Genomic DNA, 16,541 nt, shown 5'->3' on the forward strand with positions numbered 1-16,541 from the left:
ATGATAAAGAAAACAGACCTAGACACCAGGAATGAATTCCTTTAAAAGCTAATCAGAGTGAAGGCCCTGTGTTAAGTAATTAGATAGAAGTCAGTATGACTTGGCATGTAACATACTGGCAACAAGTGGAATATTTGACTATAAATACCAGAAAATACCATTAAAGGGAAGAGAAGTATTACTGTAGCAAATATAGGACAAGGTGTTTCAGATAGAAGTACATTTTAGGGGATTTCCACAGAATCTTAAGCTCTGGGAATAGTTGGTATAGCAGCCGTCCTTAAATTTTCTATGTTTACATTTCACTCATACCTAAACAGTTGGTCAATTTCAATGACTTTGTCTGATTAAAGAAGGAACTACTGGCGTTACCCTCCATTTGTTGCTGTCAGTTTAAATAAAACTAGAACTGCAAGCAGTTATGACATGGCTCCTAAGTTTTCTTAGCAAGTATGACCTTGCATATGACCCTGCCAGAGCACCTCCCTCCATGTGCCTCGCCAACCTAATGTTCTGTTATAAGGCAGTGAATGGATGTGGTAAACATTCAGTCTAGCAGCTGCAGCTCTTTCTCTTTTCTTCACCATTGCATTCCTGTCGTTCCCCCTTCTTCCCCAACAGCTGATCTTTTATGCAGAGATGCTCCTTTTTTACTTTACAATCAGGATGCAGCGGTGTGTGACTCATCTACAGCTAAAGGGTTACAGACCCTGGTCAGACTTCCACTGGACAAAACTGAAAACACAACATGAAATGTGTGTTTTTAATTCTTGTTTGGGCTTTTTGGATCATACATAGATTGTGAAAAGCCGAGCCTATAAACCGGTCAAATGTGAACTGAATTGTTCTGCAATAATTAAGGATTCTTGGTGTGAGATTTTTACTTGGAAAAAAGTAGATCCTTCGTCTTATCAAAAACATTGTTTCTGTCTATCCATACATCCATGCATACACACCTGCATGCACGCATATGCACATACGTACATTGACACATACCTGTATATGCATACATACACACACATACCTACATACGTACTAAGATTTTTTTGCAGAATAGGCTGTATTGGAGAAATGGGAATGGGTTTGGTTTTGTATGATGTGGAGCTGACCTTGTGCGTCACTCATGCAAGAACCACCACTGCAAGAAACATGTTTGAAATGATCTACCTTTGATAGAAATGTAAGACTGTGAAAGATTCAGCTGGGGGTGTAGCTCGGCTTCTTTATAGATTATCTGACAAAAACACTGCATCGTCTACACATCAGCCTTGGACTGCATCAAATATACAGCGCTAGATAGAAGGGGATGTTTATGGTGAAAATATTTTTCTGCTAAGATGAAATAGCCAATCAATATGTTGACAGGCATGCTGAGTTTGTTGTTGATGTTCAGACAAAAGTTAGAGGGGGTGGAGGTGGATTTTCTCTCTTAGACTGGGAGACTCTGCTTTTAGCGAGTCTTTGCAACATCTGTCAGCTGTGTTGGCTGACATTCATCGTCAGTTGGATCATCCTTCAACGGTTTGAGGAGTTCGTCAAACTCCTTCAGACTTCAGAAGAATGCAGGTGGAATACAAGATCTCCCTAGTTTCCTGACTCTTTTTTATCAGCAGCTTATTTTGGAATCAGAATTAAGTAAACTGAGCAAGCTACAATGTGATCTCGACTGTTTAACTGTGATCATAGCTTTTTATCTCCTACTTCTGTGACGAAACTCTGCATAATGTTTGTGTGTCGTCATGGTAACAACATTTGGTTAACAGTGAAGGCTGCATTTGATTATGTTGACCATATTAATATCATTGTTCACTAATTAAAACATTAATAGGTTAATGTAATTATTGTTGTCAAAGTTAAATAGTGATGTTGCAACACAGTGTTTTATAATAAGCGTTTGTATTTGGAGAATCAGGATGGCTCATGTTACGCTTTGATCAGATGGTATTGACAATAAAACTGGCTTTAATAGAGGTTTAAAAATGTAAATATTTGGGCGTGGCGTAGAGGTAGAGAGCGGGACACGTATACAGACGCAGCCATCCTGGGTTCGAGTCCCGACCTGGAGAGCTGCATGTCTTCTCACTCCAACCCACTTTCTGTCTGCCTACTTTAAAAAGAAATAAAATTAAAAAATATATATAAAAAGTGTAAATATTAAAAATCAAAATATCAAAATCTGTCTTTTTACTCTTAAATGATGAAGAGACAGAGCTGACTTAAACTGAAGTTTAATGGAAATGATGGGTTTGTTTGTATTTAAAAAAATATATATGGGAAAATGTTTGCAGGTTCCTGAAAAGAACATCATTCTATCTGCTCTGGGTTTGGCTTTCTTCTCCTTTGGCTGCAAACCCGTCCAGATCACCAACCCTCCAGCGCTGCGTCCGACCGCTGAGATGTTTCTGCCGATAAAGAGTAAAATACTTTGGTTCAGAAGACTCGTAGACTATTTAGAAGCAACTCTGCAACCCTAAATGATGCTGCAGCCTTCGTTTTAGAGAGATAACACTCCCTCAGGGCAACCTTGGAATCAAGCCGTTGTTGTTAATTAATTTGCACTGTCATGAGCGCTAACATTTAACCTGCTAATTGAGGCCAGGGAGCCGAGGATGTAGTTTTTAGGTTTCTAATTTCCCTTAGTATTGCACAATTTGATGTCAGGGGGAATATGTCTAGATGTCCAACACAGGTTTTCATCGCCAATATGCTCTGTTTGTGAAATGATGATTTGCTAATTGGTTGTAAATATATTTTCATTGTAATGTGTCATATATTAAATAATAACTAAAGATGCAGCAGTCAAGCTTTTCCCGACTGATGTTGTTTTCCAGTCATCTTTAATGTCAACCTGAAGGATTTCTATTTTGGCTAATTTTGACTTTTAACTCTGAGGACTACGCCAGGTTAAAGATGGAGGTAGCAGTTTTGGATCCAGCAGAAAAATAAGATTCCTCCCAGTAATGCATCGAAGGATATTTCTCTAAACTTTATCTGATTTCTATTAAACATGCACAAAGGACATGCAGTTGGTTAGTGCATTTAAAGACTGAAAATAGTAGGAATTCTTAGTTCTGATGAATGAATCTTATTTTTTCAGGGTCTGACTTTCAGACCACAGATCAGGGTAAACTGGCTGATTCGGATATTTTGCTGATTGATTGGTGCGTCTCTGCTTGTAACCACGACTCTGTCATCTGCCAAATAGTGTGAATTAACAAAAGCAAGCGTAGTCTCCAGTGATTTGTGATTTGAATCCAACCTGCACATCACTCCTCCACTGGACTCTGTTCCATATCATAAACATGACATGTAAAAATAGATCTCTGCAGGGGCTCCTCTGTTCTCAGGGCAGAGCACCGGTGTCCAGGGGTTAAGGGAAAGAAACCATGAAATATTTACAGGCTCCTCTGTTCCTGTGGACCCGGCAGTGTCGCTGACTGCTATGCTCCCAGCAGAGGATCCGTTGTTTGGTTTTGGGAATTGAGTAGAAACTCACTAATTAGAATAAGATTTTGCTGAAGTCGGAGGCTAGCCTACCTCTGGATAAGGTTCTCCTGATATCCACCCTGGCCCAGTTTGATATTTATAGAAACACACCATTAATCTGGATCTTCACATACCTTCCTTGGCTTTCCACTCCCACACTCTGGAAGCTACACCAGGGACTGAAAGAAGGAGCCTCCTGTCTGCTACCCCTGACCTCAGCTCAGATTAAACATTCAGCAGTCGCCAGCTTGCTGCCTTTGAGACACCCAAGGACAGCGTGTAGCCTGGCTTCATTTGCCTCGTCAGGCACTAAAGCCTCATAGTAAAAAACACAAAACAAGAGCAAAGTAAAACTGCAACAAGAACTGTAAATATGCAACTTTTAAACCCAGTTTTTTTTTAAATATTTGAACAGTTGAAACCATAAATAATGCACAATATGATTCTTTAAAAATAATTGCTGTAACTTTTATTAATTGTAAGTGCTTTTGCTTTTTGCTGTGGCTGGAATTCTCATATTATAGGGGTACCTAAGTGCAGACCTGGAGAGCTGTTGTCCTGCAACTTTTCCATGCATTCCTGCTCCAACACACCTGAATCTAATGGCTGTATTCCCTCATTGGCGGTCCTTCAGCTCTGCAGAGACCTGGTGTGGAGCCAGTAGTTTGATTCAGGTGTTTTGATGAAGGGGTGCAGGGTAGTAGCTCTCCTGGGCTTGAGCACCGCTGCACTAAATAAAGCTGTTGAATCCACAGTGAGTTATAGAGCTTTGTTTTAGATATTTATTCCTGAACAAAATGGAGGATTGGAAAAGGAATCCTGACTTGGTGAATCAGCAGAACTGATTTTAGGACGATGTTTGTTTTTTGCTGATGGTTTCCTGCTCAATCTGTTTCTCGCCAATATATTTGAATCAGCAAATTGTACATCATACAGTTTACCTATTGGATATTTTTGGATATGCTAAAATGTTCTCAATAAAGCCTTTATTAAGAACATAAATACTGGGTCTTAGAGTTCTCTTCCAGTCAGACAACAACTCTGAACATTTTATTTGTCAGAATGGCCCAATCAAAGTCCTGACCAAGTTTGGTAATGGAGTGAAGTAAAATAAAAAGGACACAATCAATAAGGTATACAGGTAATTTCTAGTGGTGTGCAGAGATTGATGGTGTTGATCTAGGTCTGCATCTGTGCTAATTATAAATGCTGATGACGTTTGACAAGCAGGAGAGAGTAGAAGTGAGCATTAACATTTTCTTTGCTTTTTTTTTACCAGGTTTTGAGAGAGTGAAGGAGGACCTCCTGCCTCTGCCTTTGAAAGAGGACTCTAATTCCATATCAAAGAGCAAGGTAATTCACTGTGCCGTGATAGCTGGGAAGGAATACCTGGGTACTGTAGTGTTTTTATTGTAATGAAAATCATGTAATATGGGGATTATTTCATGTCTTTTTGCTTTCCCAGTCTTGCATCAGCGGCGTTATATCCCCATAGAGATGACTCATGCATCACATACACTGACAAACATTAAGCAGCTCCATTTCTTCTTTTGAGTGAGCTTTGTGTGGAGCAGAACCGTCTAGAATATTTATCAAGGTTCAGATAAAATGTGGATGTCTGCCAGTCATCTAGACTCCTTTTAAATTCAAGTCACCTTCAAAGCCTGATCCAGTTAATAAAGATTGTTTAATGGTGAATACACACACACACATTTGAGGCTTCACTCCTACAGTGGTTTAAGTATTTATACCCCTTTGACCTTTGACATCTCACCAAAATTACTACACACTTCAATACATTTCATTGGGATTTTATATTGTGGAACAGCATAAGAGAGTTCACAAATACATATCAGAAAAGTGTGGCATGCATCTGTTAAATGACTTAAATCTTTAAGGTGTCCCTTAGACTCTTAGTTAGATTTAGGTCTGGACTTTGACTAGGCCATTTTAAGAGTATTACTTTGATCTAAGCCTTTTCAACTGTATATTTAGGCTCGTTGTTCCACTAAATCAAAGGAGGGTAAACTCCAGTTTTAAGTCATGTAGCCTCTGTATTCATCCCCGCAGCATGATACTACCATATGGTGTTGTCACAGCAGAGATTGTGTTGTGCTTTGCTTCATGAGTTGATTAAAGCTTAGGAAATGGTCTTCCTAATCATCCTAACCATGCTTTAAGCTGGATTTTATTTGGTGTTATCTGGGTAAAGGTGGCTGACTGCAAACATTCACCACAGTTTTAAATTTTTTATTATTAGGAAAATGTTAAAACATGCCATTTTCACTCCACTTTACTATTAGGCACTGATGTGTGTTGGTATAAGGTACAATAAAGTTTGTGATTGCAGCATGATGGTATTTGGAAAAGTGCAAGTGTTATGAATACCTCAGCATATGAGGGCAACTGTAGACACAGCCATTTATAGTCCAGCAGATAAACTGGGGGTAAAAGACAATCACTTCTAGAAGAAGCATTGTTGTTTTAGTAGCTTTTCTTATTTGTATCTTTTTTGGTAATTAGCCTGTTTAAAGAGAACACTTTGCAGATAGGATAACATCTAAAACATTAAGTCAGTGCTGTCATCCACAGGACCCTTGTTGTATAATTAGGGCCTAAACAACCAACCACATGGTTAGGGAACTGATTTCAACGTTGTTCTCTTTAAATGTGATAGAAATTATACATAAACAGGTAGGATGTCTTTTGAGATTAACTCGTAATTGTTTTTCCCCTCCTGTTTGTTGAAAGTCTGAAACAAAGCTGTACAATGGCTCGGATAAGGATGTGCCAGCGTCTGGTGGAAAGCTCACCAAGAAGGAGTCCCTCAAGGTGAGAAACTTGTAAGCAGCTTAAGACCCACATATCCGGATCCTAATTCTCAACAGAGGCACCACAAGCTGTAAAAATACACTTTCATTCAGGTTATGTGTTGTATAATCATGGCTTCCTGTGACATACTCTTAGTTTCCAGAGTGTTTGTCCCTGCAGATAGAGCCTCAGTGTAATAACAGTGCAAAACAAACAGTATGCATTAGGTTCAATATGAAAAATGAAGTGTAAATGATACCACATCCAGTGGTCAGAGATGCTGAGGAGTGTTACTTCACGTCATTAAATGGAGGAGAGAACCATGTACAGATTGGTCTTCATCATTCACACCTCTGTACTCCTGTACCTGCAGGTGCAGAAGAAGAACTACAGAGAAGAAAAGAAGAGGGCGACCAAGGAGCTACTCAGCACCATCACGGATCCCTCTGGTATCGTCATGGCTGACTGGCTGAAGGTACGCCACCCCACCTTTATCACTTCTTTTCTCAGATGTTTTAGAAGAACACCGTACAGTTTTCCTACATAGTCGAAAGCTGATGCACAGCTTAGTTGAGATTACCTGGCATTTTTTTATCTTCAGATCCGAGGCACACTAAAGAGTTGGACCAAGTTGTGGTGTGTGCTGAAACCAGGCGTCCTCCTCATATATAAGACTCACAAAAACGGCCAATGGGTGGGAACGGTACTGCTGAATGCCTGTGAACTCATCGAGAGGCCTTCCAAGAAGGACGGCTTCTGCTTCAAGCTCTTTCACCCCCTGGAGCAGTCCATCTGGGCTGTCAAGGTCAGAACACCCATCCGAATACAGATAAGAATCTGATTCTAAGCTGCCGTAAGCCAGTAGATCGATTCCCTGGAGAAAACACTCTCATATTAAGAAATAGCAGTTTTTAACAAAATCACCAGTGGCCCAATTATTAGCATATCTGCTGTCAGGGCTTTATACAACCCTGCCCTGCCAGGAGGACAGCATGTAATGTTCTCCTGTAACATTTCACAAGGTTGGAGCATACAGAGAGAGATCCCACAATCCCTGTCATGGGTTATGTCTTTTAAATTATTCTATTCAACATACAAACCTCTCTGGATTTAGTTGTGGGGACTGAGATGTTGATGGAAGAAGGTTGATCATCTATCCAGTGGACTATATGTGCTGATGTGGCCTCATGTTTTAGAGAAGGTTGTACCCAATTAATCAATGAGGTACCTAGAATCAGATAATTTATGGCATCCTTTATGGCTTGGTTTTCATCCTCCTTAATCTACAAGGACTCCTTTTTGCTCCTTTATTGAACAGACTAAGTCATCACTTCATCAGGGTATAGGAGCTGGAGCAGCATTTCTGGGTTTAAAATAAGTGTTTGACGCATCCTGTTGGGTGTTGATTTGTGTTATGCCGTGTGTTTGTTTTTTAAAGCCCAACTACAGACAAACACTGCAAATTAGCTCCAGGTAAAAAGGTAGAAGTGTTTGAGGTCTGTGGTCACTAAAAACCTATCATTTATATGGATAAACTAAAAAATGAAAAATCATTGTTTTGTTAAAAGATGCAAGGTGCCTATAAATGTCTCTCTGTATGTTTCCATATTTAATTTAGGAAATACTTGTACTAGAAAGAATCGGATAAAAGTGAAAAGTCCATCTGACTCTTAGTTTATGAATAGTTAACTACTTATATTGATCAATATTAGAGGTTCACAAATGCCTCGGCTATGGTGGTCCAGATCCAGACCCAGATAGTCTTATATAGATCCATATCAGTTTTCGATTTGTTACTGAACATTTTTAAATAAAAACATGTTTTTTTAATTTTTCACTAATCAGTTTTAAGGGGCACAGCTTTTGCAGTATTGCAGTACTTGAGAAAACTGTGATATTTTGTGACTGACACCAGGACTGTGCGGGCTCGTTGTCTGCAGTGCAGAGAGAAACCCACCTGCAGAGAGGCAGAGACACATAAGCCTGGGAACAATGCGAGTGTTTAGTGAAGAAAATCAGCTGTTTTCCTACAAAATCAAGAATTAATTGTTTATACAGTCAAACCTAAATAATCTAAACTGGAAAAATAGAAATGAAGCGATCATAGGACATGGTTCAACTGGTACACCAGAATCCTGACAACATCTCAGACTGAGCAAGATTGTTCAGAAAAATTACTTTCAGCTGACCTCTTTAAATTTGAATGAAAGGAGTTCTACTGTGTACAGAATGTCAATGTTTCACATCAAGCTTGACTCGCCTCACTGTGTATTTACTACGTCTTTTTTTGTGTGTGGACAGAGTTAAACTCTGTTTAGTGCCGAACTAAACCAGACATATTCAGGTTTGGTTCTACAGGGGTTGGACAATGAAACTGAAACACCTGGTTTTAGACCACAATAATTTATTAGTATGGTGTAGGGCCTCCGTTTCCGGCCAATACAGCATCAATTCATCTTGGGAATGACATATACAAGTCCTGCACAATGGTCAGAGGGATTTTAAGCCATTCTTCTTGCAGGATAGTGGCCAGGTCACTATGTGATACTGGTGGAGGAAAACGTTTCCTGACTCGCTCCTCCAAAACACCCCAAAGTGGCTCAATAATATTTAGATCTGGTGACTGTGCAGGCCATGGGAGATGTTCAACTTCACTTTCATGTTCATCAAACCAATCTTTCACCAGTCTTGCTGTGTGTATTGATGCGTTGTCATCCTGATACGCGGCACCGCCTTCAGGATACAATGTTTGAACCATTGGATGCACATGGTCCTCAAGAATGGTTCGGTAGTCCTTGGCAGTGACGCACCCATCTAGCACAAGTATTGGGCCAAGGGAATGCCATGATATGGCAGCCCAGACCATCACTGATCCACCCTCATGCTTCACTCTGGGCATGCAACAGTCTGGGTGGTACGCTTCTTTGGGGCTTCTCCACACCGTACCTCTCCCGGATGTGGGGAAAACAGTACAGGTGGACTCATCAGAGAACAATACATGTTTCACCTTATCCACAGCCCAAGATTTGCGCTCCTTGGACCATTGAAACCGACGTTTGGCATTGGCATGAGTGACCAAAGGTTTGGCTACAGACGCCCGGCCGTGTACACTGACCCTGTGGAGTTCCCGACGGACAGTTCTGGTGGAAACAGGAGAGTTGAGGTGCACATTTAATTCTGCCGTGATTTGGGCAGCCGTGGTTTTATGTTTTTTGGATACAATCCGGGTTAGCACCCGAACATCCCTTTCAGACAGCTTCCCCTTGCTTCCACAGTTAATCCTGTTGGATGTGGTTCGTCCTTCTTGGTGGTATGCTGACATTACCCTGGATACTGTGGCTCTTGATACATCACAAAGACTTGCTGTCTTGGTCACAGATGCGCCAGCAAGACGTGCACCAACAATTTGTCCTCTTTTGAACTCTGGTATGTCACCCATAATGTTGTGTGCATTTAAATATTTTGAGCATAACTGTGCTCTTACCCTGCTAATTGAACCTTCACACTCTTCTCTTACTGGTGCAATGTGCAATCAATGAAGACTGGCTACCAGGCTGGTCCAATTTAGCCATGAAACCTCCCACACTAAAATGACAGGTGTTTCAGTTTCATTGTCCAACCCCTGTATATCTGCTGAACCATTTCTGTGTTGATTTGGTCATTTGTTTTGGATCGCTACCCTGCCCAATGACCCAATGATCCGGGAACACGTTAATGCTCATCCATTTTAAGTTTTATAGCAGAAATCACCAACTTTCCAAGAGTTCATAATGCCCATGGCCTTTAGAAGAGAAACATGCCAGCAGCATCACACATCCTCTTCCATACTTAACAGTCAGCATGAGGGACTTTTCTACGTATTCATAGTTTGTTTAATGCCAAATCCACCTGGAGCTTTTTAATTTGGTCGAAGGACCAAATTAATGATAGGTATTATTTAGTCAACTCAGAGGTAAAGAACGACACAGTCAGTTATACTTGCGGCAAGGGTAGCTGTGCAACACAAACTATGAAGTATTAGCCCCCTCTCTCTTTATTTATACATGCTTGGTCACACACAGTTCAAACATCATTCAGGGTGTGTGTGTGTGTGTGTGTGGGGTCAGAAAGGTTAGGGTTCATTTGTCTTGATTATAAACAAATAGAGGAAGTGGGAAGTGGGGACCTGGTGAATAGCCCCCAGATGCTGCTAGTAAAATAATAAAATAATAAAAGAATAAAAGCATAACTCATTCTTGTGGCCATTTCCCTTCCTGTAACATGTAAGGAGGGAAAAGCACTTAGATGAGTGATAAATAATACAAAAGTCATAAAAACCCTAACGGTTCCCCCCTGTTTTATCACGGATAAGTCATGAGTAAATACATGTAAAATGAAACACTCTGTGTAAGCACAAACCCACAGGACGGAAAACAGATTATTTTGTGGGAAACACTTACACGGTTCCTCCGCCCCTAGGCAACCACCAATCATGGCAGAGTGAAACAATATAATAAAACAAAGAAACAAAATGTAATAATAAAAAATAAAATAATGAAAACAAGCCTTGTTCATATCATCATTGCACTTTTCTCATTTCACTTAAACAGCAACTTCTTTTGATTTTCTGCTATAAGGTCATTTTATGAAGTACAAATATGAATACACTCAGGCATTGAAGATATATTCATTTACAACATGTCATCATAATCATCTGCTTTTTGGATCCAGTGTCCATCTTGTCCATCTCTTCTCGTGTGATGTTGCATCCTGTGGATCCTGTCTTAAACAGAGAAAGAGCCCTTCTACCAGGATTAAGCTCAGGCTTATCAGTCCTGTCCACACGTTACAAAAAGCCATGCTAAAATGGGCACAGGTCAGTTGTATTCTTCGCCGGTTTGAGATGTTGGACCATATGGGTCCAACCCCTTTGTACCCGGTCTTTCCCCTGTTACCCCGTCGGTTGGTTTGGCTCCTGTAACGGTGATATTAGCTTACAGTGTCTCTTGTGGATCCAGGATGGTCTCTCTGCGATTTTCAGAGCTGTCGGTGTGGTCAGGAGAACACGATATGGCCCTTTCCAGCAGGGGGTGCTCCAATCCTTTCTGTGAAGTGTCTTAATCAGGACCAGGTCCCCAGGCCTCAGGTTGTTCTGGGAAATCGGAGCAGAATTTACTGGCAGACTACTGGACAACTGTACTTCTTTTGTTTGTAACATCTTATTCATCCATTCAGCTAATGATGTTTCCTGCTGTGCTTTTCCTATGTCATCCATTTCTGATGGCAATGGAAAAGGTCTGCCATGTACTATTTCAAATGGAGTGAGACCAGTTTGATTTGGAGTTATTCTCATCCATAATTTAACCAGAGATAGACATTCAGGCCATGGCCTCCCTGTTTCTTCCATTGTTTTCCTTAATCTATTTTTTATTGTTCCATTTGTTCGTTCAACCAGCCCAGCAGATTGTGGGTGGTAAGAACAATGGTTTTTTAACTGAAACCCTAATGCTTTAGAGCACAGTTCTATTACATTATTTACAAAATGAGTCCCATTATCTGATCTTATGATTTGTGGGATACCATATGAAGAAATGTGTCACTAAACTCTTCGCCACTGTGAGCGCATCACAGTGTTTGGCAGGGTACATTTCTACCCACTTTGAAAATGCATCTATAACCACTAAACAATATTTCTTTCCCCCTGACCATAATAACTCTATGAAATCCATGTGTATCGTGTGAAAAGGATGAATAGCTGCTGGGAACTGGCCTCTTTTGGGTCTCATGTTCCCCTGTGGGTTATGTTTGCAGCAGATAATACATGATCTACAAACGTTTTTTGCATAGTCAGAAAAATTTATGGTATGGAAATGTAGATTTACTAAGTGTATCATTCCCCCTCTCGACACATGGGAAACCCCGTGTGTCGCATGGGCCGCCATCTTGTATAAATTCTTTGGTAATATTGGCTTATTTCCCAAATGATAAATGTCATCTTTCTTTATGGCCCCTCTATTCAGCCAAGATTTAACTTCTGCAGCTGGTGCAGATTGTTGTGAATCTTTCAGCACATCTGTATCTTTAAATAAGAGATCTGACATTTTCAAAGTGAGGGGAAGCCTCGAAGCTATTTTAGCAGAAATAGCAGCAAAGGTGTTCCCCTTCGTTTCCATGGTTTCATCAGATTGATGCGCTTTACATTTACAAAGTGCTATCTTTGCAGGTAGCTGGATAGCTAACAGCAGTTGTTTTAACAGATTAAAATGTGTCAATTCTGTTCCAGTTGATGTTTTAAACCCTCTATTTTCCCATATTTTAGCAAAATGGTGAACAGAACTGAATACATATTGGTTGTCTGTATAAATGGTTAGGATTTTTCCTTCATATAGTTCACACGCTCTGATAACAACATACAGCTCTGCAGTCTGTGCTGAGCATGTATGGGGCAGGGCCTGTGATTCTATAATTTTAGTTTCAGTGCTTACTGCATAACCAACTCTGTTTTTTCCATATTTATCTTTTGATGCTGATCCATCTACAAAGATTATTTGTGAGTTTTCCAGAGGTGTCTGAGAGAAATCTTGCCTAGGTTTTGTATCTTCCTCAACCTTTGTTTTGCAAGAATGTGGTTTCCCATCTTCTGCTGTTGGAATTAATGTGCTAGGGTTCAGTGGACCACATCTTTGCAGAGTTATATTTGGTTGTGAGAGTAACAATGAGGTCAACGTAATATACCTTGCATGAGTCAAGAAAGGAAGTAAAGTTTGTAGCAATACAAGTGACACTGAATGAGGACCTTTCAGTGTGAGCGGGTGGCACAGCACAATTTCAGCTGTCTGCTTCACAGCTTCTACTGCTGCGATGCAGCTCTGCAAACAATTTGGAAATCCAGATGCCACCGAATCCAATTTTTTAGAATAAAATGCTAAAGGTCTGTTTTTGGAGCCAAATGGTTGGGTTAATACAGCTTTCATATAACCCTTACATGCATCTACACAAAGTGTGAAAGGCTGGCTATAATCCGGCAGAGCTAAGGTGACTGTTGTTTGAAGCAGATTTTTTAGCTCTGTAAATGCTACTTCTCCTTTTTTAGTCCATATGATTTTGTCTTTTAATGTCATGTCTTTACCATAGATCATAGATTGCAAGGGTTGTACAATGGCTGCACAGTCTGGTAGCCATTCTCTGCAAATATTACACAGTCCCAGAAAGGACATCATTTGTTGTTTAGTTCGTGGTTTTGGGGCTTCTTGTATAGCTGTTTTTCTACTACTTGGGAGGGAACGACCATGTTGTGATAACATATGTCCCAAATAAATCACTTTCTCCTTGCAAAACTGCAGTTTATCCCTAGAGGCTTTGTGCCCCGTCTGGTAGAGATGTTTCAAAACTATTATGGTAGCTTCCTCACAGTGTTGTCGAGTGTCTGAAGCTATGAGAATATCATCTACATACAACAGGACTTGACTATGTTCAGGCACCTCACAGGTGCTCATAGAGTATCTTAAGGCTTGTGTATATACATGTGGACTTTCACTGAAGCCTTGTAGTAGTCTGGTGTAAGTGTATTTTTTCCCTTTAAACTGAAAGCCAAATAAATGCTGTGACTCTTCATGCAGTGGTACTGTAAAGAAAGTGTTGCTAAGATCTACCACTGAGAAATATTTATAATCTGGAGTTAATGTATGCAGTAATGTATGTGGATTCAGGAAGTCCGGAATCGCATGTCACACTATTTTATTTATCGGTCTAAGATCCTGAACCATCCTCCACTTTCCTGTGCTGGCTTTCTGCACTGGAAAGATAGGTGTGTTGCATGTAGCATCAGGTGCTTCCCTTAATATTCGTGACTTCAACATATCCTGTATTACTGGCTTAATACCCTCTTCAGCTTCTGGCTTCAAGGGGTACTGGCGAACTACTGGCCGTTCTTCAGATATTAATTTAACCTTATATGGTGGAAACCCCTTTATAAGTCCTACATCAGTTGATGATTGGGACCACAGTTCAGGTGGGACAGCAGCTAAGGCAGGGTGCCTGTTGCTCTCTTTGCTCTCAGCTAAACCCTGTATTTGTCCCTCTGCCTCATCTAAATGTGTCCTTGGATGGACTTTGACTATCCACCCTAGAGTGAGTTTCCAGATTCCTGTGTTAGGATCTACTTTCCAGTCAGAGCTTGTTAATGCCTCATATCTCCCTCTTTCAGCACGCTGTATAAAGTTTTCTAATTCTTCCCACTGACCCCCCACGGGTTTAGTTAATGACAGATGAGGTGTACTGCCTTTAAACTGTTGGAGCTGTCGGTGATTAGCGTCACCTACGTTTGGATTTGCTACCTCAACTAGAGGAAATGTGTCTCCCTCTAAATTTATTCCAGATGGATGAAATTTCTGTTCGTGAGCCATTAAGGCTTCGCCTAGGTACATGCTAGAAATAGTTTTCTTATCTTTACTCCTAGTTCGCACTCCTGTACCCCCCCAGGAATTAGGAGACCAGGGCTCACTAGAAGAGCTCTGCTCTTCTGTTTTAAAAGCATTGCTTATTTGTTCTTGCTTACTTATAGAAGTTTTAGGAACTGCCACAGCTCCTTCTATGTCTCCTCCAATTTGTTGTGCTCCAGCCTCCTGTCCTGCTTCCTGCACGGCAGGGGGCCGAACACCTCGCTGCCTGGATGCAACCACTGTTTCCTCATGTGGGCGCACCAAGACTGCAGCTGTCAGCTTCTCCTTTCGTTTCTCCTCCTTATCTTGCCTCTGCATGTTTCTTAATTTACTTTGTTCCAGCCATTTGTCTGAGAATTTATACTCGACCTTTCTCTGTTCCTTTTTAGTTGGTTTCTTGGTTTTCATTATTTCTAATTTTAAATCCCTTTGTAATTTTAAGATATCGTTAATATTTAGTTTACCTAAGAAACCATGTTTTTTATTCCATCTATGACAGATCATACCTGCTCCTTTTACATAATTCTCCATAAATTTTACATCCCCTTCCAAGTTAATTAGTTTACTTTGTTTCTTCCCCATGATGTTTAATTTTAGTTCACAATACTATAAATGTCCCAAATAGAAATTCACTGGCATGAGATTCAAGGAAAGGATATTGACACGCCCTTCTACTGCGACTAATTCACAGCGGTGTTAATTTTCTGGGATTAAACCCGACCTTTATCTCCAAGAATCACCAATACATCTTTCTATTCTGGGCAAAAGAAAACACAAGACCAGCAGAATCCTACTAAGATTCTTCCAAAATTCCTAGTCTTCCAAACACACAAAACAGCACTCACACAGTTAGTATTTTAACATATTTATGTCCCTTCAGCAATATGTATGGTCGACCTATCTTAGTTTATGAGCTCTCTTTATTATTCAACACTTCATTTCATTCCCTTCAGGCGGAATGTTACCAACCAAATTATCCAGTTCACTTTATGGCACCTAGTTGTTTTTAATCTCTTTACGGCGAGATCCTACCTACATTTATCACTATTTCTTTGCGGCAAAATAAAACCTTCCCAATGCAGTGTCCTTAACCGGCAACACACTACCAAACGACTTTTAAGTACTTTTCTTCTTTCATTTATATATCGCTTACTCTTATCTCATGTACTGTATTTTAAAACTGTCTCACCTCGGAGTTGACTTCTAGGTGACTCTGTCGGACCTCCAGAGTCACCCTGGCATCGAGCAAGACAATAATCCACCGGCCAGATGCCAACGTCACACAATTTCAGCCACCAGGCCTAGGTGTGGCTGTGCGGCAGCGCTTAACTCGACGTCAGGCTGTTCCCGGAGATCCGCCAGTCACTGCAAAGAAAGATAAAATCAGTTTAGTTCTTATAATCTCCGGCTCGAAGGACCAAATTAATGATAGGTATTATTTAGTCAACTCAGAGGTAAAGAACGACACAGTCAGTTATACTTGCGGCAAGGGTAGCTGTGCAACACAAACTACGAAGTATTAGCCCCCTCTCTCTTTATTTATACATGCTTGGTCACACACAGTTCAAACATCATTCAGGGTGTGTGTGTGTGTGTGTGTGTGTGTGTGTGTGTGTGTGTGTGTGTGTGTGTGTGGTCAGAAAGGTTAGGGTTCATTTGTCTTGATTATAAACAAATAGAGGAAGTGGGAAGTGGGGACCTGGTGAATAGCCCCCAGATGCTGCTAGTAAAATAATAAAAGAATAAAAGCATAACTCATTCTTGTGACCATCTCCCTTCCTGTAACATGTAAGGAGGGAAAAGCACTTAGATGAGTGATAAATA

General features: G+C 40.5%; 1 protein-coding gene across 7 annotated transcripts in view; it reads left to right on the forward strand.

Moving 5' to 3' along the window:
* osbpl8 (oxysterol binding protein-like 8) overlaps window positions 1–16,541 on the forward strand; it is a 98,840-nt gene that overhangs the window by 62,052 nt on the left and 20,247 nt on the right. For all 7 annotated transcript variants that reach the window (XM_047389562.1, XM_047389565.1, XM_047389567.1 and 4 more), the window contains 4 exons: window positions 4,766–4,839; window positions 6,238–6,318; window positions 6,671–6,772; window positions 6,899–7,102. In XM_047389562.1, coding sequence (XP_047245518.1) covers window positions 4,766–4,839; window positions 6,238–6,318; window positions 6,671–6,772; window positions 6,899–7,102 — 461 coding nt within the window. The remainder of the gene's footprint in view (window positions 1–4,765; window positions 4,840–6,237; window positions 6,319–6,670; window positions 6,773–6,898; window positions 7,103–16,541) is intronic.

The sequence above is a fragment of the Girardinichthys multiradiatus genome, chromosome 17, assembly GCF_021462225.1.
Source record: "Girardinichthys multiradiatus isolate DD_20200921_A chromosome 17, DD_fGirMul_XY1, whole genome shotgun sequence".
In the NCBI taxonomy this organism is placed as follows: Eukaryota; Metazoa; Chordata; class Actinopteri; order Cyprinodontiformes; family Goodeidae; genus Girardinichthys; species Girardinichthys multiradiatus.